Source organism: Pseudophryne corroboree, assembly GCF_028390025.1.
Source record: "Pseudophryne corroboree isolate aPseCor3 chromosome 3 unlocalized genomic scaffold, aPseCor3.hap2 SUPER_3_unloc_87, whole genome shotgun sequence".
Lineage (NCBI taxonomy): Eukaryota > Metazoa > Chordata > Amphibia > Anura > Myobatrachidae > Pseudophryne > Pseudophryne corroboree.
The window spans coordinates 71260-98678 of record NW_026967582.1 but is presented as its reverse complement, the minus strand read 5'-3'; the positions used below and the strand labels follow the sequence as shown (position 1 = coordinate 98678).

The following is a 27419-nucleotide window of genomic DNA, read 5'->3' as shown; positions in this document are numbered from 1 at the left end:
GAGTGTGGGGAGGAGACTGGTCAGATCTCTGGGCTGGTAACACACAGTGACATGATGTGAGGAGAGCAGGAGTATAATAGGGGCTGATGGCTCCTAATGTATGAGATACACCAGAGAGTGTGGGGAGGAGACTGGTCAGATCTCTGGGCTGGTAACACACAGTGACATGATGTGAGGGGAGAGCAGGAGTATAATAGGGGCTGATGTCTCCTGATGTATGAGATACACCAGAGTGTGGGGAGGAGACTGGTCAGGTCTCTGGGCTGGTAACACACAGTGACATGATGTGAGGGGGAGAGCAGGAGTATAATAGGTGCTGATGTCTCCTGATGTATGAGATATACCAGAGAGTGTGGGGAGGAGACTGGTCAGATCTCTGGGCTGGTAACACAGTGACATAATGTGAGGGGGAGAGCAAGAGTATAATAGGGGCTGATGGCTCCTGATGTATGAGATACACCAGAGAGTGTGGGGAGGAGACTGGTCAGATCTCTGGGCTGGTAACACACAGTGACATGATGTGAGGAGAGAGAGCAGGAGTATAATAGGGGCTGATGGCTCCTGATGTATGAGATACACCAGAGAGTGTGGGGAGGAGACTGGTCAGATCTCTGGGCTGGTAACACACAGTGACATGATGTGAGGGGGAGAGCAGGAGTATAATAGGGGCTGATGGCTCCTGATGTATGAGATACACCAGAGAGTGTGGGGAGGAGACTGGTCAGATCTCTGGGCTGGTAACACATAGTGACATGATGTGAGGAGGAGAGCGGGAGTATAATAGGGGCTGATGGCTCCTGATGTATGAGATACACCAGAGAGTGTGGGGAGGAGACTGGTCAGATCTCTGGACTGGTAACACACAGTGACATGATGTAAGGGGGAGAGCAGGAGTATAATAGGGGCTGATGGCTCCTGATGTATGAGATACACCAGAGAGAGTGGGGAGGAGACTGGTCAGATCTCTGGGCTGGAAACACACAGTGACATGATGTGAGGGGGAGAGCAGGAGTATAATAGGGGCTGATGGCTCCTGATGTATGAGATACACCAGAGAGAGTGGGGAGAAGACTGGTCAGATATCTGGGCTGGTGACACAGAGTGACATGATGTGAGAGGAGAGCAGGAGAATAATAGGGGCTGATGGCTCCTGATGTACGAGATACACCAGAGAGTGTGGGGAGGACACTGGTCAGATCTCTGGGCTGGTGACACACAGTGACATAATGTGAGGGGGAGAGCAGAAGTATAATAGGGGCTGATGGCTCCTGATGTATGAGATACACCAGAGAGTGTGGGGAGGAGACTGGTCAGATCTCTGGGCTGGTGACACACAGTGACATGATGTGAGGAGGAGAGCAGGAGTATAATAGGGGCTGATGTCTCCTGATGTATGAGATACACCAGAGAGTGTGGGGAGGAGACTGGTCAGATATCTGGGCTGGTAACACAGTGACATGATGTGAGGGGGAGAGCAGGAGTATAATAGGGGCTGATGGCTCCTGATGTATGAGATACACCAGAGAGTGTGGGGAGGAGACTGGTCAGATCTCTGGGATGGTAACACACAGTGACATGATATGAGGAGGAGAGCAGGAGTATAATAGGGGCTGATGGCTCCTGATGTATGAGATACACCAGAGAGCGTGGGGAGGAGACTGGTCAGATCTCTGGGCTGGTAACACATAGTGACATGATGTGAGGAGGAGAGCGGGAGTATAATAGGGGCTGATGGCTCCTGATGTATGAGATACACCAGAGAGTGTGGGGAGGAGACTGGTCAGATCTCTGGACTGGTAACACACAGTGACATGATGTAAGGGGGAGAGCAGGAGTATAATAGGGGCTGATGGCTCCTGATGTATGAGATACACCAGAGAGAGTGGGGAGGAGACTGGTCAGATCTCTGGGCTGGAAACACACAGTGACATGATGTGAGGGGGAGAGCAGGAGTATAATAGGGGCTGATGGCTCCTGATGTATGAGATACACCAGAGAGAGTGGGGAGAAGACTGGTCAGATATCTGGGCTGGTGACACAGAGTGACATGATGTGAGAGGAGAGCAGGAGAATAATAGGGGCTGATGGCTCCTGATGTACGAGATACACCAGAGAGTGTGGGGAGGACACTGGTCAGATCTCTGGGCTGGTAACACACAGTGACATGATGTGAGGAGAGAGAGCAGGAGTATAATAGGGGCTGATGGCTCCTGATGTATGAGATACACCAGAGAGTGTGGGGAGGAGACTGGTCAGATCTCTGGGCTGGTAACACACAGTGACATGATGTGAGGGGGAGAGCAGGAGTATAATAGGGGCTGATGGCTCCTGATGTATGAGATACACCAGAGAGTGTGGGGAGGAGACTGGTCAGATCTCTGGGCTGGTAACACATAGTGACATGATGTGAGGAGGAGAGCGGGAGTATAATAGGGGCTGATGGCTCCTGATGTATGAGATACACCAGAGAGTGTGGGGAGGAGACTGGTCAGATCTCTGGACTGGTAACACACAGTGACATGATGTAAGGGGGAGAGCAGGAGTATAATAGGGGCTGATGGCTCCTGATGTATGAGATACACCAGAGAGAGTGGGGAGGAGACTGGTCAGATCTCTGGGCTGGAAACACACAGTGACATGATGTGAGGGGGAGAGCAGGAGTATAATAGGGGCTGATGGCTCCTGATGTATGAGATACACCAGAGAGAGTGGGGAGAAGACTGGTCAGATATCTGGGCTGGTGACACAGAGTGACATGATGTGAGAGGAGAGCAGGAGAATAATAGGGGCTGATGGCTCCTGATGTACGAGATACACCAGAGAGTGTGGGGAGGACACTGGTCAGATCTCTGGGCTGGTGACACACAGTGACATAATGTGAGGGGGAGAGCAGAAGTATAATAGGGGCTGATGGCTCCTGATGTATGAGATACACCAGAGAGTGTGGGGAGGAGACTGGTCAGATCTCTGGGCTGGTGACACACAGTGACATGATGTGAGGAGGAGAGCAGGAGTATAATAGGGGCTGATGTCTCCTGATGTATGAGATACACCAGAGAGTGTGGGGAGGAGACTGGTCAGATATCTGGGCTGGTAACACAGTGACATGATGTGAGGGGGAGAGCAGGAGTATAATAGGGGCTGATGGCTCCTGATGTATGAGATACACCAGAGAGTGTGGGGAGGAGACTGGTCAGATCTCTGGGATGGTAACACACAGTGACATGATATGAGGAGGAGAGCAGGAGTATAATAGGGGCTGATGGCTCCTGATGTATGAGATACACCAGAGAGTGTGGGGAGGAGACTGGTCAGATCTCTGGGCTGGTAACACATAGTGACATGATGTGAGGAGGAGAGCGGGAGTATAATAGGGGCTGATGGCTCCTGATGTATGAGATACACCAGAGAGTGTGGGGAGGAGACTGGTCAGATCTCTGGACTGGTAACACACAGTGACATGATGTAAGGGGGAGAGCAGGAGTATAATAGGGGCTGATGGCTCCTGATGTATGAGATACACCAGAGAGAGTGGGGAGGAGACTGGTCAGATCTCTGGGCTGGAAACACACAGTGACATGATGTGAGGGGGAGAGCAGGAGTATAATAGGGGCTGATGGCTCCTGATGTATGAGATACACCAGAGAGAGTGGGGAGAAGACTGGTCAGATATCTGGGCTGGTGACACAGAGTGACATGATGTGAGAGGAGAGCAGGAGAATAATAGGGGCTGATGGCTCCTGATGTACGAGATACACCAGAGAGTGTGGGGAGGACACTGGTCAGATCTCTGGGCTGGTGACACACAGTGACATAATGTGAGGGGGAGAGCAGAAGTATAATAGGGGCTGATGGCTCCTGATGTATGAGATACACCAGAGAGTGTGGGGAGGAGACTGGTCAGATCTCTGGGCTGGTGACACACAGTGACATGATGTGAGGAGGAGAGCAGGAGTATAATAGGGGCTGATGTCTCCTGATGTATGAGATACACCAGAGAGTGTGGGGAGGAGACTGGTCAGATATCTGGGCTGGTAACACAGTGACATGATGTGAGGGGGAGAGCAGGAGTATAATAGGGGCTGATGGCTCCTGATGTATGAGATACACCAGAGAGTGTGGGGAGGAGACTGGTCAGATCTCTGGGCTGGTAACACACAGTGACATGATGTGAGGGGGAGAGCAGGAGTATAATAGGAGCTGATGGCTCCTGATGTATGAGATATACCAGAGAGTGTGGGGAGGAGACTGGTCGGATCTCTAGGCTGGTAACACACAGTGACATGATGCGAGAGGAGAGCAGGAGTACAATAGGGGCTGATGTCTCCTGATGTATGAGATACACCAGAGAGTGTGGGGAGGAGACTGGTCAGATCTCTGGGCTGGTAACACACAGTGACATGATGTGAGAGGAGAGCAGGAGTATAATAGGGGCTGATGGCTCCTGACTCCACCACTGGGAAAATACAGAGGAGGCTGTAGGATAAGAGATTGCTGTAGTGACTGAGCAAGGAGAATATGTGACTCTTTTCTGTAATAAGTGTTTATTACTCACCTGTGCTGATATATGTAGGGATCTCCTCCTCCTTACACTGCTGATCACCCCTCACATACGTCTCTTCTTCTCCCTCTATATCTTCTGCCTTTATATCAGTCACATACGTCTCTTCTTCTCCCTCTGTATCTTCTGCCTTTATATCAGTCACATACGTCTCTTCTTCTCCCTCTGTATCTTCTGCCTTCATATCAGTCACATACGTCTCTTCTTCTCCCTCTATATCTTCTGCCTTTATATCAGTCACATACGTCTCTTCTTCTCCCTCTGTATCTTCTGCCTTCATATCAGTCACATACGTCTCTTCTTCTCCCTTTATATCTTCTGCCTTTATATCAGTCACATACGTCTCTTCTTCTCCCTCTATATCTTCTGCCTTCATATCAGTCACATACGTCTCTTCTTCTCCCTCTATATCTTCTGCCTTCATATCAGTCATGTACTATAATGACATTTGCAAACAGATTAAACTGAGGTGAAACAGTATAATATCAGTGTATAATACACACAGCTCCTCTACAGATCATATAGTGACAGTCACTTTGGTATATTGGCGAGACCCTAAATCCCACCTACCTGATCCTCCTGTGGGGTCCTGTGATTCTCCTCTGTACAATCCTGGGAATACAGAGGACGGGGACATCTCTCTGGGGTATCTCTGTTACTGGGCCCATCTGTAGGAGACACACAGTGACTGAGTACAGTGTATATATGTGATTATCAGGTGATGTGAGTATATAGGGGCCCCCATACCTGCTCTCCCCTGTACAATACATGACAGTCTCCTCTTACCCAGTGATGTGAGGGGCTGGTGATTCTCCATCATCACGTCCTTGTACAGACCCCTGTGTTCCTCTATATACTCCCCCTCCTGCATGGAGACATAGACAGTGACATCCTGACACCTTATAGGAACCTGACACACACAGTGATACAGTCATCACCCAGACACATCCCCTGGTGTTACTGTATAATGTCCCATTCCCAGCAGTCACCTCTCCAGTCATCACCCAGACACGTACCCTCGTGTTACTGTATAATGTCCCATTCACGGCAGTCACCTCTCCAGTCATCAACTAGACACATCCCCTGGTGTTACTGTATAATGTCCCATTCCCAGCAGTCACCTCTCCAGTCATCACTCGGACACGTCCCCTGGTGTTACCGTATAATGTCCCATTCCCGGCAGTCTCCTCTCCAGTCATCACCCGGACACATCCCCTGGTGTTACTAAATAATTCCCCATTCCCAGCAGTCACCTCTCCAGTCATTACCTGGACACATCCCCCGGTGTTACTGTATAATGCCCCATTCCCAGCAGTAACCTCTCCAGTCATCACCCAGACACGTCCCCCTGGTGTTACTGTATAATGCCCCATTCCCAGCAGTCACCTCTCCAGTCAGCAGCTGAATGATCTTGTTGGTGAGTTTCAGGATCTTCTGGTCATTGTGTCTCTTATGTATCAGTGAGTCAGTAAGTGAGGTGGAGGCACTGTGATGGGGCTCTAAGTCCTGCTTAGTCCACCTGCAACACGAGGATGGTTGCTGGGGGTCTCAAGCTCACTAATGTCTTCTTCACTATGGTGTAATCCTGCTAAATGGGGGAGACATCAATATCACTGTAAATACTCCCAGATCTCCTCACCTCCCCAGTCATGTCCCTGTATTATTATTATAGATATAAGTAATGTCATAGTGACATTCCCAGATCCCCTCACCTCCGCAGTCATGTCCCTGTATTATTACTATAGATATAAGTGGCGTCACTGTGAAGCTCCCAGATCCCCTCACCTCCCCAGTCACATCCCTGTATTATCACTATAGTTAAAAGTGATGTAAATGTGATGCTCCCAGATCACCCTCACCCCCAGTCATGTCCCTGTATTATTACTATAGATGTAATTGATGTCACTGTGACATTCTCAGATCCCCTCACCTCCCAGTCATGTCCCTGTATTATTACTATAGATATAAGTGATGTCACTGAGATGCTCCCAGATCCCCCTCACCTCCCCAGTCATGTCCCTGTATTATTACTATAGATATAAGTGAAATCACTGTGACATCACCACCACTCCAAATGTATAATAATAATAATAATAATAATAATAATAATAATAAGACACCACAAGCTGCTGTCCCTGTATAATAATAACCATACACAAAAACCTGCTCCCCCGTATTATAATAATAACAACAGGACACCCCATTCAGCTCTCCATTTATAGTTATAATAAAATGACACCACAGGCTGCTCCCTCTGCAAAAAAATAATAATAATAGAACACAACAGGCTACTACCTTCTGTATAATAATAACAACAGGACACCACAGCCTGCTTCCCCTGTATAATAATAATGACAGGACACCACAGGCTGCTGCTCCTGCATAATAATAATAATAATAATAATAATAATAATAATAAGTGGACACCACTAGCTACTCCTTCTTTATAATATTAATAATAGGACAACATAGGCTGCTCCTCCTGTATAATAATAATAATAATAACAACAGGATGCCACAGGCTGATCCCCTGTATAAAAATAATAACAACAACAACAACAACAACAACAACAACTGCACACCACAGGCTACTCCCCCTGTATAATAGGATTTTAATACCTACAGGTAAATCCTTTTCTCTTAGTTCGTAGAGGATGCTGGGGTCATCATTAGAACCATGGGGTATAGACGGGATCCGCAGGAGATTTGGGCACTTTAAGACTTTGAAAGGGTGTGAACTGGCTCCTCCCTCTATGCCCCTCCTCCAGACTCCCATTATAGGAACTGTGCCCAGGGAGACGGACATTTCGAAGAAAGGATTTATTGTTAAACTAAGGTGAGATCCATACCAGCTCACACCGCAACCATACCGCAGAACATGGCATTCAACAGAAAACAGGCCAACGGCATGAACAATTGCAGCAACAGGCTGACGAAACGTAACACTATGCTGAGGGAAGAGAGATGCAGATGCACACTTTATTAATAGGATGTGCAATCTAGGTTCCCCCCTTTTTTTCCACTATATTTGTGTATATATTGTACACTGGTAGGCCGGCTTCCTTCCTCTGGATTTGCACTCCTCCCATTCACCCTCAGGTGTTTTAATTGGCTGGGTTCCTGCATCTCAGATCACACATTGATAAGGCCCTATTTAGAGGTAAGTCCTGTATACATTTATAGAATGTGATAATATTAGGGATGTTAGGGACCAATGTGATGAAGTCACCTGGCCGCGGTACATGGGCCCGCATATTTGCGCAAATGTGTGCTAAGAACTTCAATTATACTACATAGTGGTCATTCCGAGTTGTTCGCTCGGTAAATTTCTTCGCATCGCAGCGATTTTCCGCTTAGTGCGCATGCGCAATGTCCACACTGCGACTGCGAAAAGTAAATGTGCTAAGAAGTTTGGTATTTTACTCACGGTATTACGAGGTATTTTCTTCGTTCTGGTGATTGGAGTGTGATTGACAGGAAGTGGGTGTTTCTGGGCGGAAACAGGCCGTTTTATGGGTGTGTGTGGAAAAACGCTACAGTTTCTGGGAAAAACGCTGGAGTGGCTGGAGAAACGGAGAAGTGTCTGGGCGAACGCTGGGTGTGTTTGTGACGTCAAACCAGGAACGACAAGCACTGAACTGATCGCAGATGCCGAGTAAGTCTGGAGCAACTCAGAAACTGCTGAGAAGTGTCTATTCGCAATTTTGAGAATCTTTCGTTCACAATTCTACTATGCTAAGATTCACTCCCAGTAGGCGGCGGCTTAGCGTGTGCAATGCTGCTAAAAGCAGCTTGCGAGCGAACAACTCAGAATGAGGGCCCATGTTAATTGTAAGGGTTTATTTAACTTATTTTTATTATCAGTGTTCTTAGTGCTAAGAGTGTGCATCTGCATCTCTCTTCCCCCAGCATAGTAGTAGAAGCCTCAGCATGATAGCACCTCTTGATATCTTTAGTAATAGGATGTGCAATCCAGGTTCCCCCCTTAAGAAACGTAACACAGCATATGTGTAACCATAACTATTAACTGCAGATACAGTACGCACTGGGACGGGCGCCAAGCATCCTCCACGGACTAAGAGAAAAGGATTTACCGGTAAGTATTAAAATCCTATTTTCTCATACGTCCTAGAGGATGCTGGGGTCACCATTAGAACCATGGGATTATACCAAAGCTCTAGAACGGATGGGAGAGTGCGGACGACTCTGCAGCCCCCATTGACCAAACTTAAGGTCTCCATCGGCCAAGGTGTCAAACTTATAGAACTGTGCAAAAGTGTTTGGCCCCGACCAAGTAGCTGCTCGGCAAAGTTGCAATGCCGAGACCCCCCGGGCAGCCACCCAGGATGAGCCCACCTTCCTAGTGGAATGGGCCTTCACTGATTCCGGTTATGGCAATCCAGCAGTGGAATAGGCCTGCTGAATCGTGTTACAGATACAGCGCGCAATGGTCTGCTTGAAAGCAGGACACCCAACCTTGTTGGGAGCATACAGGACAAATAGAGCTTCTGTTTTTCTGAAGTGAGCCGTTCTGGTGACATAAATCTTTAAAGCTCTGACCACATCCAGAGATTTTGAATCAACGAAGGCATCAGTAGCCACAGGTACCACGATAGGTTGGTTATGTGGAAAGAGGAAACCACCTTTGGGAAAAATTGCTGACGTGTCCTCAATTCAGCTCTATCTTCATGGAAGATCATATAAGGGCTCTTGTGAGACAAGGCCGCCAACTCAGACACCCACCTTGCAGATGCCAAGGCCAACAGGATGACCACTTTCCAAGTGAGGAATTTCAACACCACCTTCCATAAAGGTTCAAACCAATGTGATTGAAGGAACTGCAACACCACATTAAGATCCCATGGTGCCAATGGAGGTTGGATGTGCAATACGCCCTTCAGGAAAGTCTGAACTTCTGGAAGGGAGGCCAATTGTTTCTGAAAGAAAATCGATAAGGCTGAAATCTGAACCTTGATTGAGCCCAATTTTGGCGCGCATCCACACCTGCTTGTAGAAAATGGGGAAACCTTCCTAGCTGAAACTCTTCCGTAGGAGCCTTCTTGGATTCACACCAAGACACATATTTTCTCCAAATATGGTGGTAATGTATAGACGTTACCCCTTTTCTGGCCTGAATAAGTGTGGGAATGACTTCACTGAGAATAACCTTACGTGCTAGGATTTTGCGTTCAACTGCCACGCCGTCAAACGTAGCCGCGGTAAGTCCTAATACACGCACAGAGGCCAGGGATCTCCGATGAGTAAGTCCTGAAGATCTGGATACCAAGCCCTCCTTGGCCAGTCTGGAACTATGAGGATCGCTCGGATCTTTGTTCTTCTTATGATCTTTAGAACTTTTGGAATGAGAGGAAGTGAAGGCAATACATACACCGACTGAAACACCCACGGTGTCACGAGAGCATCCACTGCAATCGCTTGAGGGTCCCTTGACATGGAACAATATCTCTGAAGCTTCTTTTTGAGACGAGAAGCCATCATGTCTACTTGAGGAGTTCCCCAATGACCTGTCACCTCTGCGAAGACTTCTTGGTGGAGGCCCCACTCTCTTGGATGGAGATCGTGTCTGCTGAGGAAGTCTGCTTCCCAGATGTCCACTCCTGGAATGAAGATTGCTGACAGAGCGCTTGTATGCTTTTCCGCCCAGCGAAAAAGCCTTGTGGCTTCTGCCATCGCCGCTCTGTTTTTCGTTCCGCCCTGACGGTTTATGTACGCTACTGCTGTTACATTGTCTCACTGGATCAGTACAGGTAGATCTCGAAGAAGATGTTCCACTTGTAGGAGGCCATTGTAAATTTCCCTTAGCTCCAGAACATTTATGTGGAGACAAGTCTCCTGACTTGACCATCTTCCTTGGAAGTTTTCTCCCATGGTGACTGCCCCCCAGCCTCGGAGGCTTGCATCCGTGGTCACTAGGATCCAGTCCTGTATCCCGAACCTGTGCCTTTCTAGGAGGTGAGAGCTGTGCAGCCACCACAGGAGTGATACCCTCGTCTTGGAAGACAGGATTATCTTCTGGTGCATGTGTAGATGGGACCCGGACCACTTGTTCAAGAGGTCGCGCTGGAACACTCTAGCATGTAACCTGCCAAACTGAATGGCCTCGTAGGCCACAACCCTCTTCCCCAGCAACCGAATGCATTGATGGATTGACACTCTTGGTGGTTTCAGAATTTGTTTGACCAGACTCTGAAGTTCCAGAGCCTTTTCCACAGGAAGAAAGACTCTCTGTAGTTCTGTGTCCAATATCATTCCCAAAAATGACAACCGCATCGTCTGAATCAACTGTGATTTTGGCAAGTTTAGGAGCCAACCATGTTGTTGAAGAACTGTCATGGAGAGTGCAACGTTCCGGACCAACTGGTCCCTGGATCTCGCCTTTATCAGGAGATCGTTCAAGTATGGGATAATTGTGACTCCTTGCTTGCGAAGGAGAACAATCATCTCCGCCATTAATTTGGTGAAAATCCTCGGAGCCGTGGATGGACCAAACGGCAACTTTTGAATTGGTAATGACACTCCTGAATTGCAAATCTCAGGTAAGCCTGGTGTGGAGAATAAATGGGAACATGTAAGTAGGCATCTTTTATATCCACCGACACCATAAAATCCCCTTCCTCCAGGCTGGAGATCACTGCTTGGTGATCACTGCTCGGTGAGACATCTTGAATTTGAATCTCATTAGGTAGAAATTCAGAGATTTCATGTTATAGGATTGGTCTGACCGAGACGTCCGGCTTCGGGACCACAAACAGGCTAGAAAAAAACCTTCTCCCTGTTGTGACTGGGGAACCTTAATGATAACTTGATTTTTGTATTGCGTCACAAATTACCTCCCTGTCCGGAAGAAAAGCTGGTAAGGCCGATTTGAAAAAACGGCGAGGGGGGACGTCTTGAAACTCCAGCTAGTACCCTTGGGATACTATTTGTAAAATCCACGGGTCTAGGTTCGAACGAACCCAAAACTGACTTAAAAATTTGAGACGGGCCCCCACCAGTGCGGACTCCCGCATAGGAGCCCCGACGTCATGCGGTGGAATTGGCAGAAGCCTGGGAGAACTTCTGCTCCTGGGAGCCTGACAAGGCTGGAGATCGTTTACCTCTTCCCCTTCCTCTAGTAGCAAGGAAGGAAGAACCTCGGCCATTTCTGAATTTATTGGGCCGAAAGGATTGCATCTGATAATGGTACGTTTTCTTTTGTTGTGGAGGAACATAAGGTAAAAAGAATGAATTACCCGCGGTAGCCTAGACTCCAAATCATCAAGGCCGTCTCCAAATAAGGTCTTACTTTTATATGGTAGAGATTCTGTACTTTTCTTGGAGTCAGCATCAGCATTCCATTGGTGAATCCACAATGCACGCCTAGCTGAGACAGCCATGGCATTGGCCTTTGATCCCAAAAGACCAATATCTCTCGCAGCTTCATTAAGGTATGCTGCAGCGTCCTTGATATAACCCAGTGTCAAGAGGATACTATCCCTATCTAGGGTATCTATATCAGATGACAAATTATCTGCCCACTTTTCGATAGCACTACTTACCCACGCAGACTCAATGACAGGTCGGAGTAGTGTACCCGTGGTCACATAAATGGACTTCAATGTAGTTTCTTGTTTACGATCCGCAGGATCCTTATGGGCCGCCGTGTCAGGTGACGGGAGAGCCACCTCTTCAGACAAATGAGACAAGGCCTTGTCCACAGTGGGGGGTGACTCTCACTTTTCCCTATCCGTCGAGGGAAACGGATAAGCTGCCATAATTCTTTTGGGAATCTGAAACTTTTTGTCAGGACCGTCCCAAACTTTTTCAAATAGCGTGTTCAGTTCATGAGAGGGATGAAACGATATCTCAGGTTTCCTTTGTTTATACATACAGACCCTTTTTTCAGGGACAGCCAGGTCCTCCATGATATGTAATACATCTTTAACCACCACAATCATGTACTGAATGCTTTTTGCCAATTTTGGGTCTAACCTGGAATCGCTATAGTCAACACTGGAATCAGTGTCCGTGTCGGTATCAGTGTCTGCCAACTGGGCCAACGTACGTTTTTGTGACCCTGAGGGGACCTGACTTTGGAATAACATATCCCTCACAGATTTCTTCCATGCCTGGGTCTGAGACTCAGACTTATCTAGCCTCTTACTAATAAGAGGAACACATTTACCCAATCAGGAGTCGGCGGTGCCGACTGGGTCACCCACGCAGCCGTTTGTGTCCCTAATACAGCCTCCTCCAGGGAAGAGCCTTCAGCCTCAGACATGTCGACGCACGTGCACCAAACACCCACAGACACACCGGGCATATAGGGGACAGACCCACAGTAGAGTCTGTCAGAGAGACCCAGAGGAAGTTTGCCAGCTCACAACCCAGCGCCAAATCACCGGTTCTGAAACACTAAAGAATGCCCCAGACCTGCAGCGCTTTATATTAAATAGATATATATACACATATATTGCACCAATATTTCTGTGCCCCCCCCCCCACCGTTTTGCACCCTGATACTTATTCAGAAGTGTGAGGAAGGACCAGCGTCTCTGCAGCCTGTGTAGAGGAAAATGGCGCTGAGCGAGCTGTGAAGACGAAGCTCCACCCCTTAATGGCGCGGTTCGGTCCCGCTTTTTTTAAATATATATTTATACTGGCGGGGGTTAGGACAGTACCTAGGCACTTATGTCCCCTTTTGCTAGTTTATTTTGAGGCTTTTCTGCTGCCCAGGGCACCCCCTGCCCCCCTCCCCTGCACTGTTGTGTGGGTGCATGGCGCGCAGCGTGCGATCGCTGTGCGGTACCTCAGAAGCAGTCACTGAGGTCTTCTTGATCTTCTTCTACTCACCTGTCTTCTGACTTCTGGCTCTGTAAAGGGGGGTGACGGCCGGCTCTGGGAACGAGCATCTAGGCGTACCTAGCGATCAGACCCTCAGGAGCTAATGGCGTCCTGTCAGCCAGAAGCAGAGCCATTGAACTCACAGAAGTAGGTCCTGCTTCTCTCACCTCAGTCCCACGATGCAGGGAGACTATTGCCAGCAGTCCTCCCTGAAAATAAAAAACCTAACATAAGTTTTTCCGGGAAACTCAGTAGAGCTCCCTGTAGTGCGTCCAGTCTCACTGGGCACAATTCTAAAACTGGAGTCTGGAGGAGGGGCATAGAGGGAGGAGCCAGTTCACACCCTTTCAAAGTCTTAAAGTGCCCATGTCTCCTGCGGATCCCGTCTATACCCCATGGTACTAATGGTGACCCCAGCATCCTCTAGGACGTATGAGAAAATAATAATAATAATAATAATAATGCTGACACTGTATAATGATAACAGGACACCACAGGCTGCTCCTCCTGTATAATACCAGGACACTACAGGCTGCTCCTACTGTATAATAACAGGACACCACAGGCTGCTCCCCCTGTATAATAATAATAATAATAATAATAATAATAGGACACCAATGGCCGCTCCCCCTGTTTAATAATAGCACACCACAGGCTGCTCCTCCTGTATAATAATAATAACAGGACACCACAGGCTGATCCTCCCGTATTATAATAATAACAACAGGACACCACAGGCTGCTCCTCCTGTATAATACCAGGACACTACAGGCTGCTCCTACTGTATAATAATAATAATAATAGGACACCAATGGCTGCTCCCCCTGTTTAATAATAGCACACCACAGGCTGCTCCTCCTGTATAATAATAACAGGACACCACAGGCTGATCCTCCCGTATTATAATAATAACAACAACAACAACAGGACACCGCAGGCTGCTCCTCCTGTCTATTATGACAACACAGGATGCTGCCCCTGTACATTATTGCAACACAGGCAGCTCCTCCTGTATACTATGACAACACAAGTTGTTACCCCTGTATACTATGACTACACAGGCCACTCCCCCTGTATACTATGACAACACAAGTTGTTACCCCTGTATACTATGACTACACAGGCCACTCCCCCTGTATACTATGACAACACAAGTTGTTACCCCTGTATATTATAGCAACACAGGCCGCTCCCCCTGTATACTATGACAACACAGGATGCTACCCCTGTATATTATAACAACAAAGGCCACTCCTTCTGTATACTATGACAACATAGGCAGCTCCCCCTGTACAGCACAATGCCACAGCTCCTGCAATGTCCCGTGTATAAATTACGATAACGGCGGGGTCTGCGTCACCTGAATTACGGTAACGGCGGGGTCTGCGTCACCTGTATTACGGTAACGGTGGTGTCTGCGCCACCTGTATTATGGTAACGGCGGGGTCTGCTCCACCTGTATTACGGTAACGGCAGGGTCTGCTCCACCTGTATTACGGTAATGGCGGGGTCTGCTCCACCTGTATTACGGTAACGGCGGGGTCTGCGCCACCTGTATTACAGTAATAGGACACTAGAGTGTCAGCCACCTGTACAGGGATAATGCAGCACCAGAGGCTGCTCCAGCTGCACTATAACAAGGCACCAGAGGCTGCTCCCCCTGTAGTACAGAACCTGACACCAGAGCTGCTCAGCCTATAGAATAATAATAATAATATCATTACCTGCTGCCAGACACAGCAATGGCTGCTCTCTGCTCCTGCTGCCTTGTGGGAATGATAGAAGGAAGGCGGAGCTCAGACCAGGGGGAAATGGCCGCCGCTCCTGACGTCACTACACGGCCAGGGAACCTATTGCTGCTGCCGGACTGATCTACAAGAAAATGGCCGCCGGCCTCCTGCACTGAGGACATGTATCTTAATAGTTATTACAGAGTGCTGGGCTTTGGGCGGGGTGGAGGAGGGGAGGGGCCAGTAACCAGGTAGCAGCCGTTGCCAATCATACCCTACTTCCTGCCTGTGCGTTCCACCTTACTTCCGGACTGTGCGTTCCACATGCAGGAAGTGAGTTTTCATCGACTTGTGCAGCCTCCCAGTGTCCGTGGATATCAGGTAATGGCGTCTTACTATACAGGGGGAGCAGCCTGTGGTGTCCTGATATTATTACTATACAGGGGAAGCAGGCTGTGGTGTCCTGTTATTATTACTATACAGGGGAAGCAGGCTGTGGTGTCCTGTTATTATTACTATACAGGAGGAGCAGCCTGTGGTGTCCTGATATTATTATTATACAGGAGGAGCAGCCTGTGGTGTCCTGATATTATTATTATTATACAGCAGGAGCAGCCTGTGGTGTCTTATTATTATACAGGATGAGCAGCCTGTGGTGTCCTATTTTTATTATTATTATTATTATACAGGGGGAGCAGCCTGTTGTCTCTTGTTGTTGTTATTGTTATTATTACAATACAGGAGTAGCAGTGTGTGGTGTCCTGTTATTATTATTACTATTATTATTATACAAAGGGAGCAGCTTGTGGTGTCCTGTAATTATTATTATTATACAGGAGGAGCAGCTTGTGCTGTCCTGTTATTATTATACAGGGGGAGTAGCCTGTGGTGTCCTTTTATTATTATTATTATACTGGAGGAGCAACCTGTGGTGTCCTGTTAATAAAGACATATGTTATTATGTTTATGCTGGGGTGCAGCCTTTAGTGTCGTTGTTATTATTATTATGAATTTTATTATATGAAATTGTGGGGATTGAAAATATTGCTCAAATTCTCGGATATATTAAAGCAGAGACCATAATATCCCTGGCATGTGTAACAGATGATAATTGAAGCAGTATAAAGCAAATGTATATCACACACCTGGGAGCGTCACTGTGACATCACTTATACCTATAGTAATAATACAAGGACATGACTGCGGAGGTGAGGGAGTCTGTGAGTGTCACTTTGACATCACATATCTATAGTAATAATACAGGGACATGACTGTAGAGGTGAGGAGATCTTGGAGCGTCACTGTTATGTAATTTATATCTATAGTAATAATACAGGGACATGACTGAGGAGGTAAGGGGATCTGGGAGTGTCACAGTGACGTCACTTATTTCTATAGTAATAATACAGGGACATGACTGGGGAGGTGAGGGGATCTGGGAGTGTATATATTGATATTTGATGTCTCCACCATTACACAGGATTACACAATAGTGAAGAAGACATCCAATGAGTGTGAGATAACCAGCAGCCATCCCTGTGTGTCTGGAGGACTGAGTAGAACCCAGAGCCCCATCACGGTGCCTCCACCTCACTCACTGACACATGAAAGACACAATGACCAGAAAATCCTGAAACTCACCAACAAGATCATTCAGTTGCTGACTGGAGAGGTAACTGCTGGGAATGGGGCATTATATAGTAACACCAGAGGATGTGTCTGGGTGATGACTGGATAGGTGACTACTGGGAATGGGGCATTATACAGTAACACCAGGGGACGTATCTGGGTGATGACTGGAGAGGTGACTGCTGGGAATAGGACATTATACAGTAACATCGGGGGACTTGTCTGGGTGATGACTGGAGAGGTGACTGCTGGAAATGGGACATTATACAGTTACACCGGGGTATGTGTCTGGGTGATGACTGGAGAGGTGACTTCTGGGAATGGGGCATTGTACAGTAACACCAGGGAAAGTGTCTGGGTGATGACTGGAGAGGTGACTGCTGGGAATGGGACATTATACAGTAACACCAGGGGATGTGTCTGGGTGATGACTGCTGGGAATGGGGCATTATACAGTAACACCGGGGGATGTGTCTGGGTGGTGACTGCTGGGAATGGGGCATTATACAGTAACACCGGGGGATGTGTCTGGGTGATAACTGGAGAGGTGACTGCTGGGAATGGGACATTATACAGTAACACCAGGAGATGTGTCTGGGTGATGACTGGAGAGGTGACTGCTGGGAATGGGACATTATACAGTAACACCAGGGGACGTGTCTGGGTGATGACTCGAGAGGTGACTGCTGGGAATGGGGCATTATACAGTAACACCAGGGGATGTGTCTGGGTGATGACTGGAGAGGCGACTGCTGGGAATGGGACATTATACAGTAACACCAGGGGATGTGTCTGGGTGATGACTGGAGAGGTGACTGCTGGGAATGGGACATTATACAGTAACACCAGGGGATATGTCTGGGTGATGACTGGAGAGGTGACTGCTCGGAATGGGACATTATACAGTAACACCAGGGGATGTGTCTGGATGATGACTGTATCACTGTGTGTGTCAGGTTCCTATAAGGTGTCAGGATGTCACTGTCTATGTCTCCATGCAGGAGGGGGAGTATATAGAGGAACACAGGGGTCTGTACAAGGACGTGATGATGGAGAATCACCAGCCCCTCACATCACTGGGTAAGAGGAGACTGTCATGTATTGTACAGGGGAGAGCAGGTATGGGGGCCCCTATATACACACATCATCTGATAATCAAATATATACACTGTACTCAGTCACTGTGTGTCTCCTACAGATGGGCCCAGTAACAGAGATACCCCAGAGAGATGTCCCCGTCCTCTGTATTCCCAGGACTGTACAGAGGAGAATCACAGGATCCCACAGGAGGATCAGGTAGGTGGGATTTAGTGTCTCGCCAATATACCAAAGTGACTGTCACTATATAATGTGTAGAGCAGCTGTGTGTGTCAATAAATTTGTATTGTTTAATCTATTACTGAAATCAACAATTATTACAGTCTTCTTTTATTGATGGTTTACATAGGGTGAAGCCCAAATAAATAATGTTAAAGTCAAAGATACAGAGGGAGAAGAAGAGACGTATGTGACTGATATAAAGGCAGAAGATACAGAGGGAGAAGAAGAGATGTATGTGACTGATATAAAGGTAGAAGATATAGAGGGAGAAGAAGAGACGTATGTGACTGATATGAAAGCTGAAGATATAGAGGGAGAAGAAGAGACGTATGTGACTGATATAAAGGCAGAAGATATAGAGGGAGAAGAAGAGACATATGTGAGGGGTGATCAGCAGTGTAAGGAGGAGGAGATCCCTACAGATATCAGCACAGGTGAGTAATAAATATTTATTACAGAACAGAGTTACATATTCTCCTTGCTCAGTCACTACAGCAATCTCTTATCCTACACCCTCCTCTGTCAGTACAAATTAGGGAACTTTATTTGCCCAGTGTGGATTCAGGAGCCATCAGCCCCTATAATACTCCTGCTCTCCCCCTCACATCATGTCACTGTGTTACCAGCCCAGAGATCTGACCAGTCTCCTCCCCACACTCTAAGGTGTATCTCATACATCAGGAGACATCAGCCCCTATTATACTCCTGCTCTCCCCCTCACATCATGAGACTGTGTGTTACCAGCCCAGAGATCTGACCAGTCTCCTCCCCACACTCTCTGGTGTATCTCATATATCAGGAGCCATCAGCCCCTATTATACTCCTGCTCTCCTACTCACATCATGTCACTGTGTGTTACCAGCCCAGAGATCTGACCAGTCTCCTCCCCACACACTCTGGTGTATCTCATACATCAGGAGCCATCAGCCCCTATTATACTCCTGCTCTCCCCCTCACATCATGTCACTGTGTGTTACCAGCCCAGAGATCTGACCAGTCTCCTCCCTACACTCTCTGGTGTATCTCATACATCAGGAGACATCAGCCCCTATTTTACTCCTGCTCTCCCCCTCACATCATGTCACTGTGTGTTACCAGCCCAGAGATCTGACCAGTCTCCTCCCCACACTCTCTGGTGTATCTCATACATCAGGAGACATCAGCCCCTATTATACTCCTGCTCTCCCCCTCACATCATGTCACTGTGTGTTACCAGCCCAGAGATCTGACCAGTCTCTTCCCCACACTCTCTGGTGTATCTCATACATCAGGAACCATCAGCCCCTATTATATTTCTGCTCCCCCCCTCACATCATGTCACTATGTGTTACCAGCCCAGAGTTCTGACCAGTCTCCTCCCCACACTCTCTAGTGTATCTCATACATCAGGAGCCATCAGCACCTATTATACTCCTGCTCTCCCCCTCACATCATGTCACTGTGTGTTACCAGCCCAGAGTTCTGACCAGTCTCCTCCCCACTCTCTGGTGTATCTCATACATCAGGAGACATCAGCCCCTATTATACTCCTGCTTTCCCCTCACATCATGTCACTGTGTGTTACCAGCCCAGAGATCTGACCAGTCTCCTCCCCACACTCTCTGGTGTATCTCATATATCAGGAGCCATCAGCCCCTATTACACTCTTATCCTACACCCTCCTCTGTCAGTACAAATTAGGGAACTTTATTTGCCCAGTGTGGATTCAGGAGCCATCAGCCCCTATTATACTCCTGCTCTCCTACTCATATCATGTCACTGTGTGTTACCAGCCCAGAGATCTGACCAGTCTCCTCCCCACACACTCTGGTGTATCTCATACATCAGGAGCCATCAGCCCCTATTATACTCCTGCTCTCCCCCTCACATCATGTCACTGTGTGTTACCAGCCCAGAGATCTGACCAGTCTCCTCCCCACACTCTCTGGTGTATCTCATACATCAGGAGACATCAGCCCCTATTATACTCCTGCTCTCCCCCTCACATCATGTCACTGTGTGTTACCAGCCCAGAGATCTGACCAGTCTCCTCCCCACACTCTCTGGTGTATCTCATACATCAGGAGACATCAGCCCCTATTATACTCCTGCTCTCCCCCTCACATCATGTCACTGTGTGTTACCAGCCCAGAGATCTGACCAGTCTCCTCCCACACTCTCTGGTGTATCTCATACATCAGGAGACATCAGCCCCTATTATACTCCTGCTCTCCCCTCACATCATGTCACTGTGTGTTACCAGCCCAGAGTTCTGACCAGTCTCCTCCCCACTCGCTCTGGTGTATCTCATACATCAGCAGCCATCAGCCCCTATTATACTCTTGCTCTACTACTTACATCATGTCACTGTGTGTTACCAGCCCAGAGATCTGACCAGTCTTCTCCCCACTCTCTCTGGTGTATTTCATATATCAGGTTCCATCAGCCCCTATTATACTCCTGCTCTCCCCTCACATCATGTCACTGTGTGTTACCATCCCAGAGATCTGACCAGTCTCCTCCCCACACTCTCTGGTGTATCTCATACATCAGGAGCCATCAGCCCCTATTATACTTCTGCTCTCCCCTCACATCATGTCACTGTGTGTTACCAGCCCAGAGATCTGACCAGTCTCTTCCCTACACTCTCTGGTGTATCTCATACATCAGGAGCCATCAGCCCCTATTATATTCCTGCTCCCCCCCTCACATCATGTCACTATGTGTTACCAGCCCAGAGTTCTGACCAGACTCCTCCCCACACTCTCTAGTGTATCTCATACATCAGGAGCCATCAGCACCTATTATACTCCTGCTCCTCCCTCACATCATGTCACTGTGTGTTACCAGCCCAGAGATCTGACCAGTCTCCACCCCACACTCTCTGGTGTATCTCATACATCAGGAGCCATCAGCCCCTATTATACTCCTGCTCTCCCCCTCACATCATGTCACTGTGTGTTACCAGCCCAGAGACCTGATCAGTCTCCTCCCCACACTCTCTGGTGTATCTCATACATCAGGAGCCATCAGCCCCTATTATGCTCCTGCTCTCCCCCTCACATCATGTCACTGTGTGTTACCAGCCCAGAGATCTGACCAGTCTCCTCACCACACTCTCTGGTGTATCTCATACATCAGGAGCCATCAGCCCCTATTATACTCCTGCTCTCCCCCTCACATCATGTCACCGTGCGTTACCAGCCCAGAGATCTGACCAGTCTCCTCCCCACACTCTCTGGTGTATCTCATACATCAGGAGCCATCAGCCCCTATTATACTCCTGCTCTCCCCCTCACATCATGTCACTGTGTGTTACCAGCCCAGAGACCTGATCAGTCTCCTCCCCACACTCTCTGGTGTATCTCATACATCAGGAGCCATCAGCCCCTATTATACTCCTGCTCTCCCCCTCACATCATGTCACTGTGTGTTACCAGCCCAGAGATCAGACCAGTCTCCTCCCCACACTCTCTGGTGTATCTCATACATCAGGAGCCATCAGCCCCTATTATACTCCTGCTCTCCCCCTCACATCATGTCACCGTGCGTTACCAGCCCAGAGATCTGACCAGTCTCCTCCCCACACTCTCTGGTGTATCTCATACATCAGGAACCATCAGCCCCTATTATATTTCTGCTCCCCCCTCACATCATGTCACTGTGTGTTACCAGCCCAGAGATCTGACCAGTCTTCTCCCCACTCTCTCTGGTGTATCTCATATATCAGGAGCCATCAGCCCTTATTATACTCCTGCTCTCCCCTCACATCATGTCACTGTGTGTTACCAGCCCAGAGATCTGACCAGTCTCCTCCCCACACTCTCTGGTGTATCTCATACATCAGGAGCCATCAGCCCCTATTATACTTCTGCTCTCCCCTCACATTATGTCACTGTGTGTTACCAGCCCAGAGATCTGACCAGTCTCTTCCCCACACTCTCTGGTGTATCTCATACATCAGGAGCCATCAGCCCCTATTATATTGCTGCTCCCCCCCTCACATCATGTCACTATGTGTTACCAGCCCAGCGTTCTGACCAGTCTCCTCCCCACACTCTCTGGTGTATCTCATACATCAGGAACCATCAGCACCTATTATACTCCTGCTCCTCCCTCACATCATGTCACTGTGTGTTACCAGCCCAGACATCTGACCAGTCTCCTCCCGACACTCTCTGGTGTATCTCATACATCAGGAACCATCAGCCCCTATTATATTTCTGCTCCCCCCCTCACATCATGTCACTATGTGTTACCAGCCCAGAGTTCTGACCAGTCTCCTCCCCACACTCTCTAGTGTATCTCATACATCAGGAGCCATCAGCACCTATTATACTCCTGCTCTCCCCCTCACATCATGTCACTGTGTGTTACCAGCCCAGAGTTCTGACCAGTCTCCTCCCCACTCTCTGGTGTATCTCATACATCAGGAGACATCAGCCCCTATTATACTCCTGCTTTCCCCTCACATCATGTCACTGTGTGTTACCAGCCCAGAGATCTGACCAGTCTCCTCCCCACACTCTCTGGTGTATCTCATATATCAGGAGCCATCAGCCCCTATTACACTCTTATCCTACACCCTCCTCTGTCAGTACAAATTAGGGAACTTTATTTGCCCAGTGTGGATTCAGGAGCCATCAGCCCCTATTATACTCCTGCTCTCCTACTCACATCATGTCACTGTGTGTTACCAGCCCAGAGATCTGACCAGTCTCCTCCCCACACACTCTGGTGTATCTCATACATCAGGAGCCATCAGCCCCTATTATACTCCTGCTCTCCCCCTCACATCATGTCACTGTGTGTTACCAGCCCAGAGATCTGACCAGTCTCCTCCCCACACTCTCTTGTGTATCTCATACATCAGGAGACATCAGCCCCTATTATACTCCTGCTCTCACCCTCACATCATGTCACTGTGTGTTACCAGCCCAGAGATCTGACCAGTCTCCTCCCCACACTCTCTGGTGTATCTCATACATCATGAGACATCAGCCCCTATTATACTCCTGCTCTCCCCCTCACATCATGTCACTGTGTGTTACCAGCCCAGAGATCTGACCAGTCTCCTCCCACACTCTCTGGTGTATCTCATACATCAGGAGACATCAGCCCCTATTATACTCCTGCTCTCCCCTCACATCATGTCACTGTGTGTTACCAGCCCAGAGTTCTGACCAGTCTCCTCCCCACTCGCTCTGGTGTATCTCATACATCAGGAGACATCAGCCCCTATTATACTCCTGCTTTCCCCTCACATCATGTCACTGTGTGTTACCAGCCCAGAGATCTGACCAGTCTCCTCCCCACACTCTCTGGTGTATCTCATATATCAGGAGCCATCAGCCCCTATTATACTTCTGCTCTCCCCTCACATCATGTCACTGTGTGTTACCAGCCCAGAGATCTGACCAGTCTCTTCCCCACACTCTCTGGTGTATCTCATACATCAGGAGCCATCAGCCCCTATTATATTCCTGCTCCCCCCCTCACATCATGTCACTATGTGTTACCAGCCCAGAGTTCTGACCAGACTCCTCCCCGCACTCTCTAGTGTATCTCATACATCAGGAGCCATCAGCACCTATTATACTCCTGCTCTCCCCCTCACATCATGTCACCGTGTGTTACCAGCCCAGAGATCTGACCAGTCTCCTCCCCACACTCTCTGGTGTATCTCATACATCAGGAGCCATTAGCCCCTATTATACTCCTGCTCTCCCCCTCACATCATGTCACTGTATGTCACCATCCCAGAGATCTGACCAGTCTCCTCCCCACACTCTCTGGTGTATCTCATACATCAGGAGCCATCAGCCCCTATTATACTCCTGCCTCCCCCTCACATCATGTCACTGTGTGTTACCAGCCCAGAGTTCTGACCAGTCTCCTCCCCACTCTCTCTGGTGTATCTCATACATCAGCAGCCATCAGCCCCTATTATACTCCTGCTCTCCCCCTCACATCATGTCACTGTGTGTTACCAGCCCAGAGATCTGACCAGTCTTCTCCCCACTCTCTCTGGTGTATCTCATATATCAGGAGCCATTAGCCCCTATTATACTCCTGCTCTCCCCTCACATCATGTCACTGTGTGTTACCATCCCAGAGATCTGACCAGTCTCCTCCCCACACTCTCTGGTGTATATCATACATCAGGAGCCATCAGCCCCTATTATACTCCTGCCTCCCCCTCACATCATGTCACTGTGTGTTACCAGCCCAGAGATCTGACCAGTCTCCTCCCCACACTCTCTGGTGTATCTCATACATCAGGAGCCATCAGCCCCTATTATACTCCTGCTCTCCCCCTCACATCATGTCACTGTGTGTTACCAGCCCAGAGATCTGACCAGTCTCCTCCCACACTCTCTGGTGTATCTCATACATCAGGAGCCATCAGCCCCTATTATACTCCTGCTCTCCCCCTCACATCATGTCACTGTGTGTTACCATCCCAGAGATCTGACCAGTCTCCTCCCCACACTCTCTGGTGTATCTCATACATCAGGAGCCATCAGCCCCTATTATACTCCTGCTCTCCCCCTCACATCATGTCACTGTGTGTTACCAGCCCAGAGATCTGACCAGTCTCCTCCCACACTCTCTGGTGTATCTCATACATCAGGAGCCATCAGCCCCTATTATACTCCTGCTCTCCCCCTCACATCATGTCACTGTGTGTTACCAGCCCAGAGATCTGACCAGTCTCTTCCCCACACTCTCTGGTGTATCTCATACATCAGGAGCCATCAGCCCCTATTATATTGCTGCTCCCCCCCTCACATCATGTCACTATGTGTTACCAGCCCAGCGTTCTGACCAGTCTCCTCCCCACACTCTCTGGTGTATCTCATACATCAGGAACCATCAGCACCTATTATACTCCTGCTCCTCCCTCACATCATGTCACTGTGTGTTACCAGCCCAGACATCTGACCAGTCTCCTCCCGACACTCTCTGGTGTATCTCATACATCAGGAACCATCAGCCCCTATTATATTTCTGCTCCCCCCCTCACATCATGTCACTATGTGTTACCAGCCCAGAGTTCTGACCAGTCTCCTCCCCACACTCTCTAGTGTATCTCATACATCAGGAGCCATCAGCACCTATTATACTCCTGCTCTCCCCCTCACATCATGTCACTGTGTGTTACCAGCCCAGAGTTCTGACCAGTCTCCTCCCCACTCTCTGGTGTATCTCATACATCAGGAGACATCAGCCCCTATTATACTCCTGCTTTCCCCTCACATCATGTCACTGTGTGTTACCAGCCCAGAGATCTGACCAGTCTCCTCCCCACACTCTCTGGTGTATCTCATATATCAGGAGCCATCAGCCCCTATTACACTCTTATCCTACACCCTCCTCTGTCAGTACAAATTAGGGAACTTTATTTGCCCAGTGTGGATTCAGGAGCCATCAGCCCCTATTATACTCCTGCTCTCCTACTCACATCATGTCACTGTGTGTTACCAGCCCAGAGATCTGACCAGTCTCCTCCCCACACACTCTGGTGTATCTCATACATCAGGAGCCATCAGCCCCTATTATACTCCTGCTCTCCCCCTCACATCATGTCACTGTGTGTTACCAGCCCAGAGATCTGACCAGTCTCCTCCCCACACTCTCTTGTGTATCTCATACATCAGGAGACATCAGCCCCTATTATACTCCTGCTCTCACCCTCACATCATGTCACTGTGTGTTACCAGCCCAGAGATCTGACCAGTCTCCTCCCCACACTCTCTGGTGTATCTCATACATCATGAGACATCAGCCCCTATTATACTCCTGCTCTCCCCCTCACATCATGTCACTGTGTGTTACCAGCCCAGAGATCTGACCAGTCTCCTCCCACACTCTCTGGTGTATCTCATACATCAGGAGACATCAGCCCCTATTATACTCCTGCTCTCCCCTCACATCATGTCACTGTGTGTTACCAGCCCAGAGTTCTGACCAGTCTCCTCCCCACTCGCTCTGGTGTATCTCATACATCAGGAGACATCAGCCCCTATTATACTCCTGCTTTCCCCTCACATCATGTCACTGTGTGTTACCAGCCCAGAGATCTGACCAGTCTCCTCCCCACACTCTCTGGTGTATCTCATATATCAGGAGCCATCAGCCCCTATTATACTTCTGCTCTCCCCTCACATCATGTCACTGTGTGTTACCAGCCCAGAGATCTGACCAGTCTCTTCCCCACACTCTCTGGTGTATCTCATACATCAGGAGCCATCAGCCCCTATTATATTCCTGCTCCCCCCCTCACATCATGTCACTATGTGTTACCAGCCCAGAGTTCTGACCAGACTCCTCCCCGCACTCTCTAGTGTATCTCATACATCAGGAGCCATCAGCACCTATTATACTCCTGCTCTCCCCCTCACATCATGTCACCGTGTGTTACCAGCCCAGAGATCTGACCAGTCTCCTCCCCACACTCTCTGGTGTATCTCATACATCAGGAGCCATTAGCCCCTATTATACTCCTGCTCTCCCCCTCACATCATGTCACTGTATGTCACCATCCCAGAGATCTGACCAGTCTCCTCCCCACACTCTCTGGTGTATCTCATACATCAGGAGCCATCAGCCCCTATTATACTCCTGCCTCCCCCTCACATCATGTCACTGTGTGTTACCAGCCCAGAGTTCTGACCAGTCTCCTCCCCACTCTCTCTGGTGTATCTCATACATCAGCAGCCATCAGCCCCTATTATACTCCTGCTCTCCCCCTCACATCATGTCACTGTGTGTTACCAGCCCAGAGATCTGACCAGTCTTCTCCCCACTCTCTCTGGTGTATCTCATATATCAGGAGCCATTAGCCCCTATTATACTCCTGCTCTCCCCTCACATCATGTCACTGTGTGTTACCATCCCAGAGATCTGACCAGTCTCCTCCCCACACTCTCTGGTGTATATCATACATCAGGAGCCATCAGCCCCTATTATACTCCTGCCTCCCCCTCACATCATGTCACTGTGTGTTACCAGCCCAGAGATCTGACCAGTCTCCTCCCCACACTCTCTGGTGTATCTCATACATCAGGAGCCATCAGCCCCTATTATACTCCTGCTCTCCCCCTCACATCATGTCACTGTGTGTTACCAGCCCAGAGATCTGACCAGTCTCCTCCCACACTCTCTGGTGTATCTCATACATCAGGAGCCATCAGCCCCTATTATACTCCTGCTCTCCCCCTCACATCATGTCACTGTGTGTTACCAGCCCAGAGATCTGACCAGTCTCCTCCCCACACTCTCTGGTGTATCTCATACATCAGGAGCCATCAGCCCCTATTATACTCCTGCTCTCCCCCTCACATCATGTCACC

General features: G+C 48.7%; 1 protein-coding gene and 1 pseudogene across 5 annotated transcripts in view; one reads left to right on the top strand and one right to left on the bottom strand.

Moving 5' to 3' along the window:
• Window positions 1–6119, bottom strand: part of LOC134984851 (zinc finger protein 585A-like) — a 164243-nt pseudogene extending 158124 nt beyond the window's left edge.
• Window positions 1–27419, top strand: part of LOC134984848 (zinc finger protein 260-like) — a 155832-nt gene that overhangs the window by 104689 nt on the left and 23724 nt on the right. For 3 of the 5 annotated variants that reach the window (XM_063950327.1, XM_063950328.1, XM_063950326.1), the window contains 2 exons: window positions 17963–18060; window positions 18212–18518. In XM_063950327.1, coding sequence (XP_063806397.1) covers window positions 17963–18060; window positions 18212–18518 — 405 coding nt within the window. Of the gene's footprint in view, window positions 1–15435; window positions 15517–16615; window positions 16808–17765; window positions 17845–17962; window positions 18061–18211; window positions 18519–27419 lie in introns of those variants that run through there. The other 2 variants (XM_063950325.1, XM_063950324.1) reach the window with 1 other exon arrangement.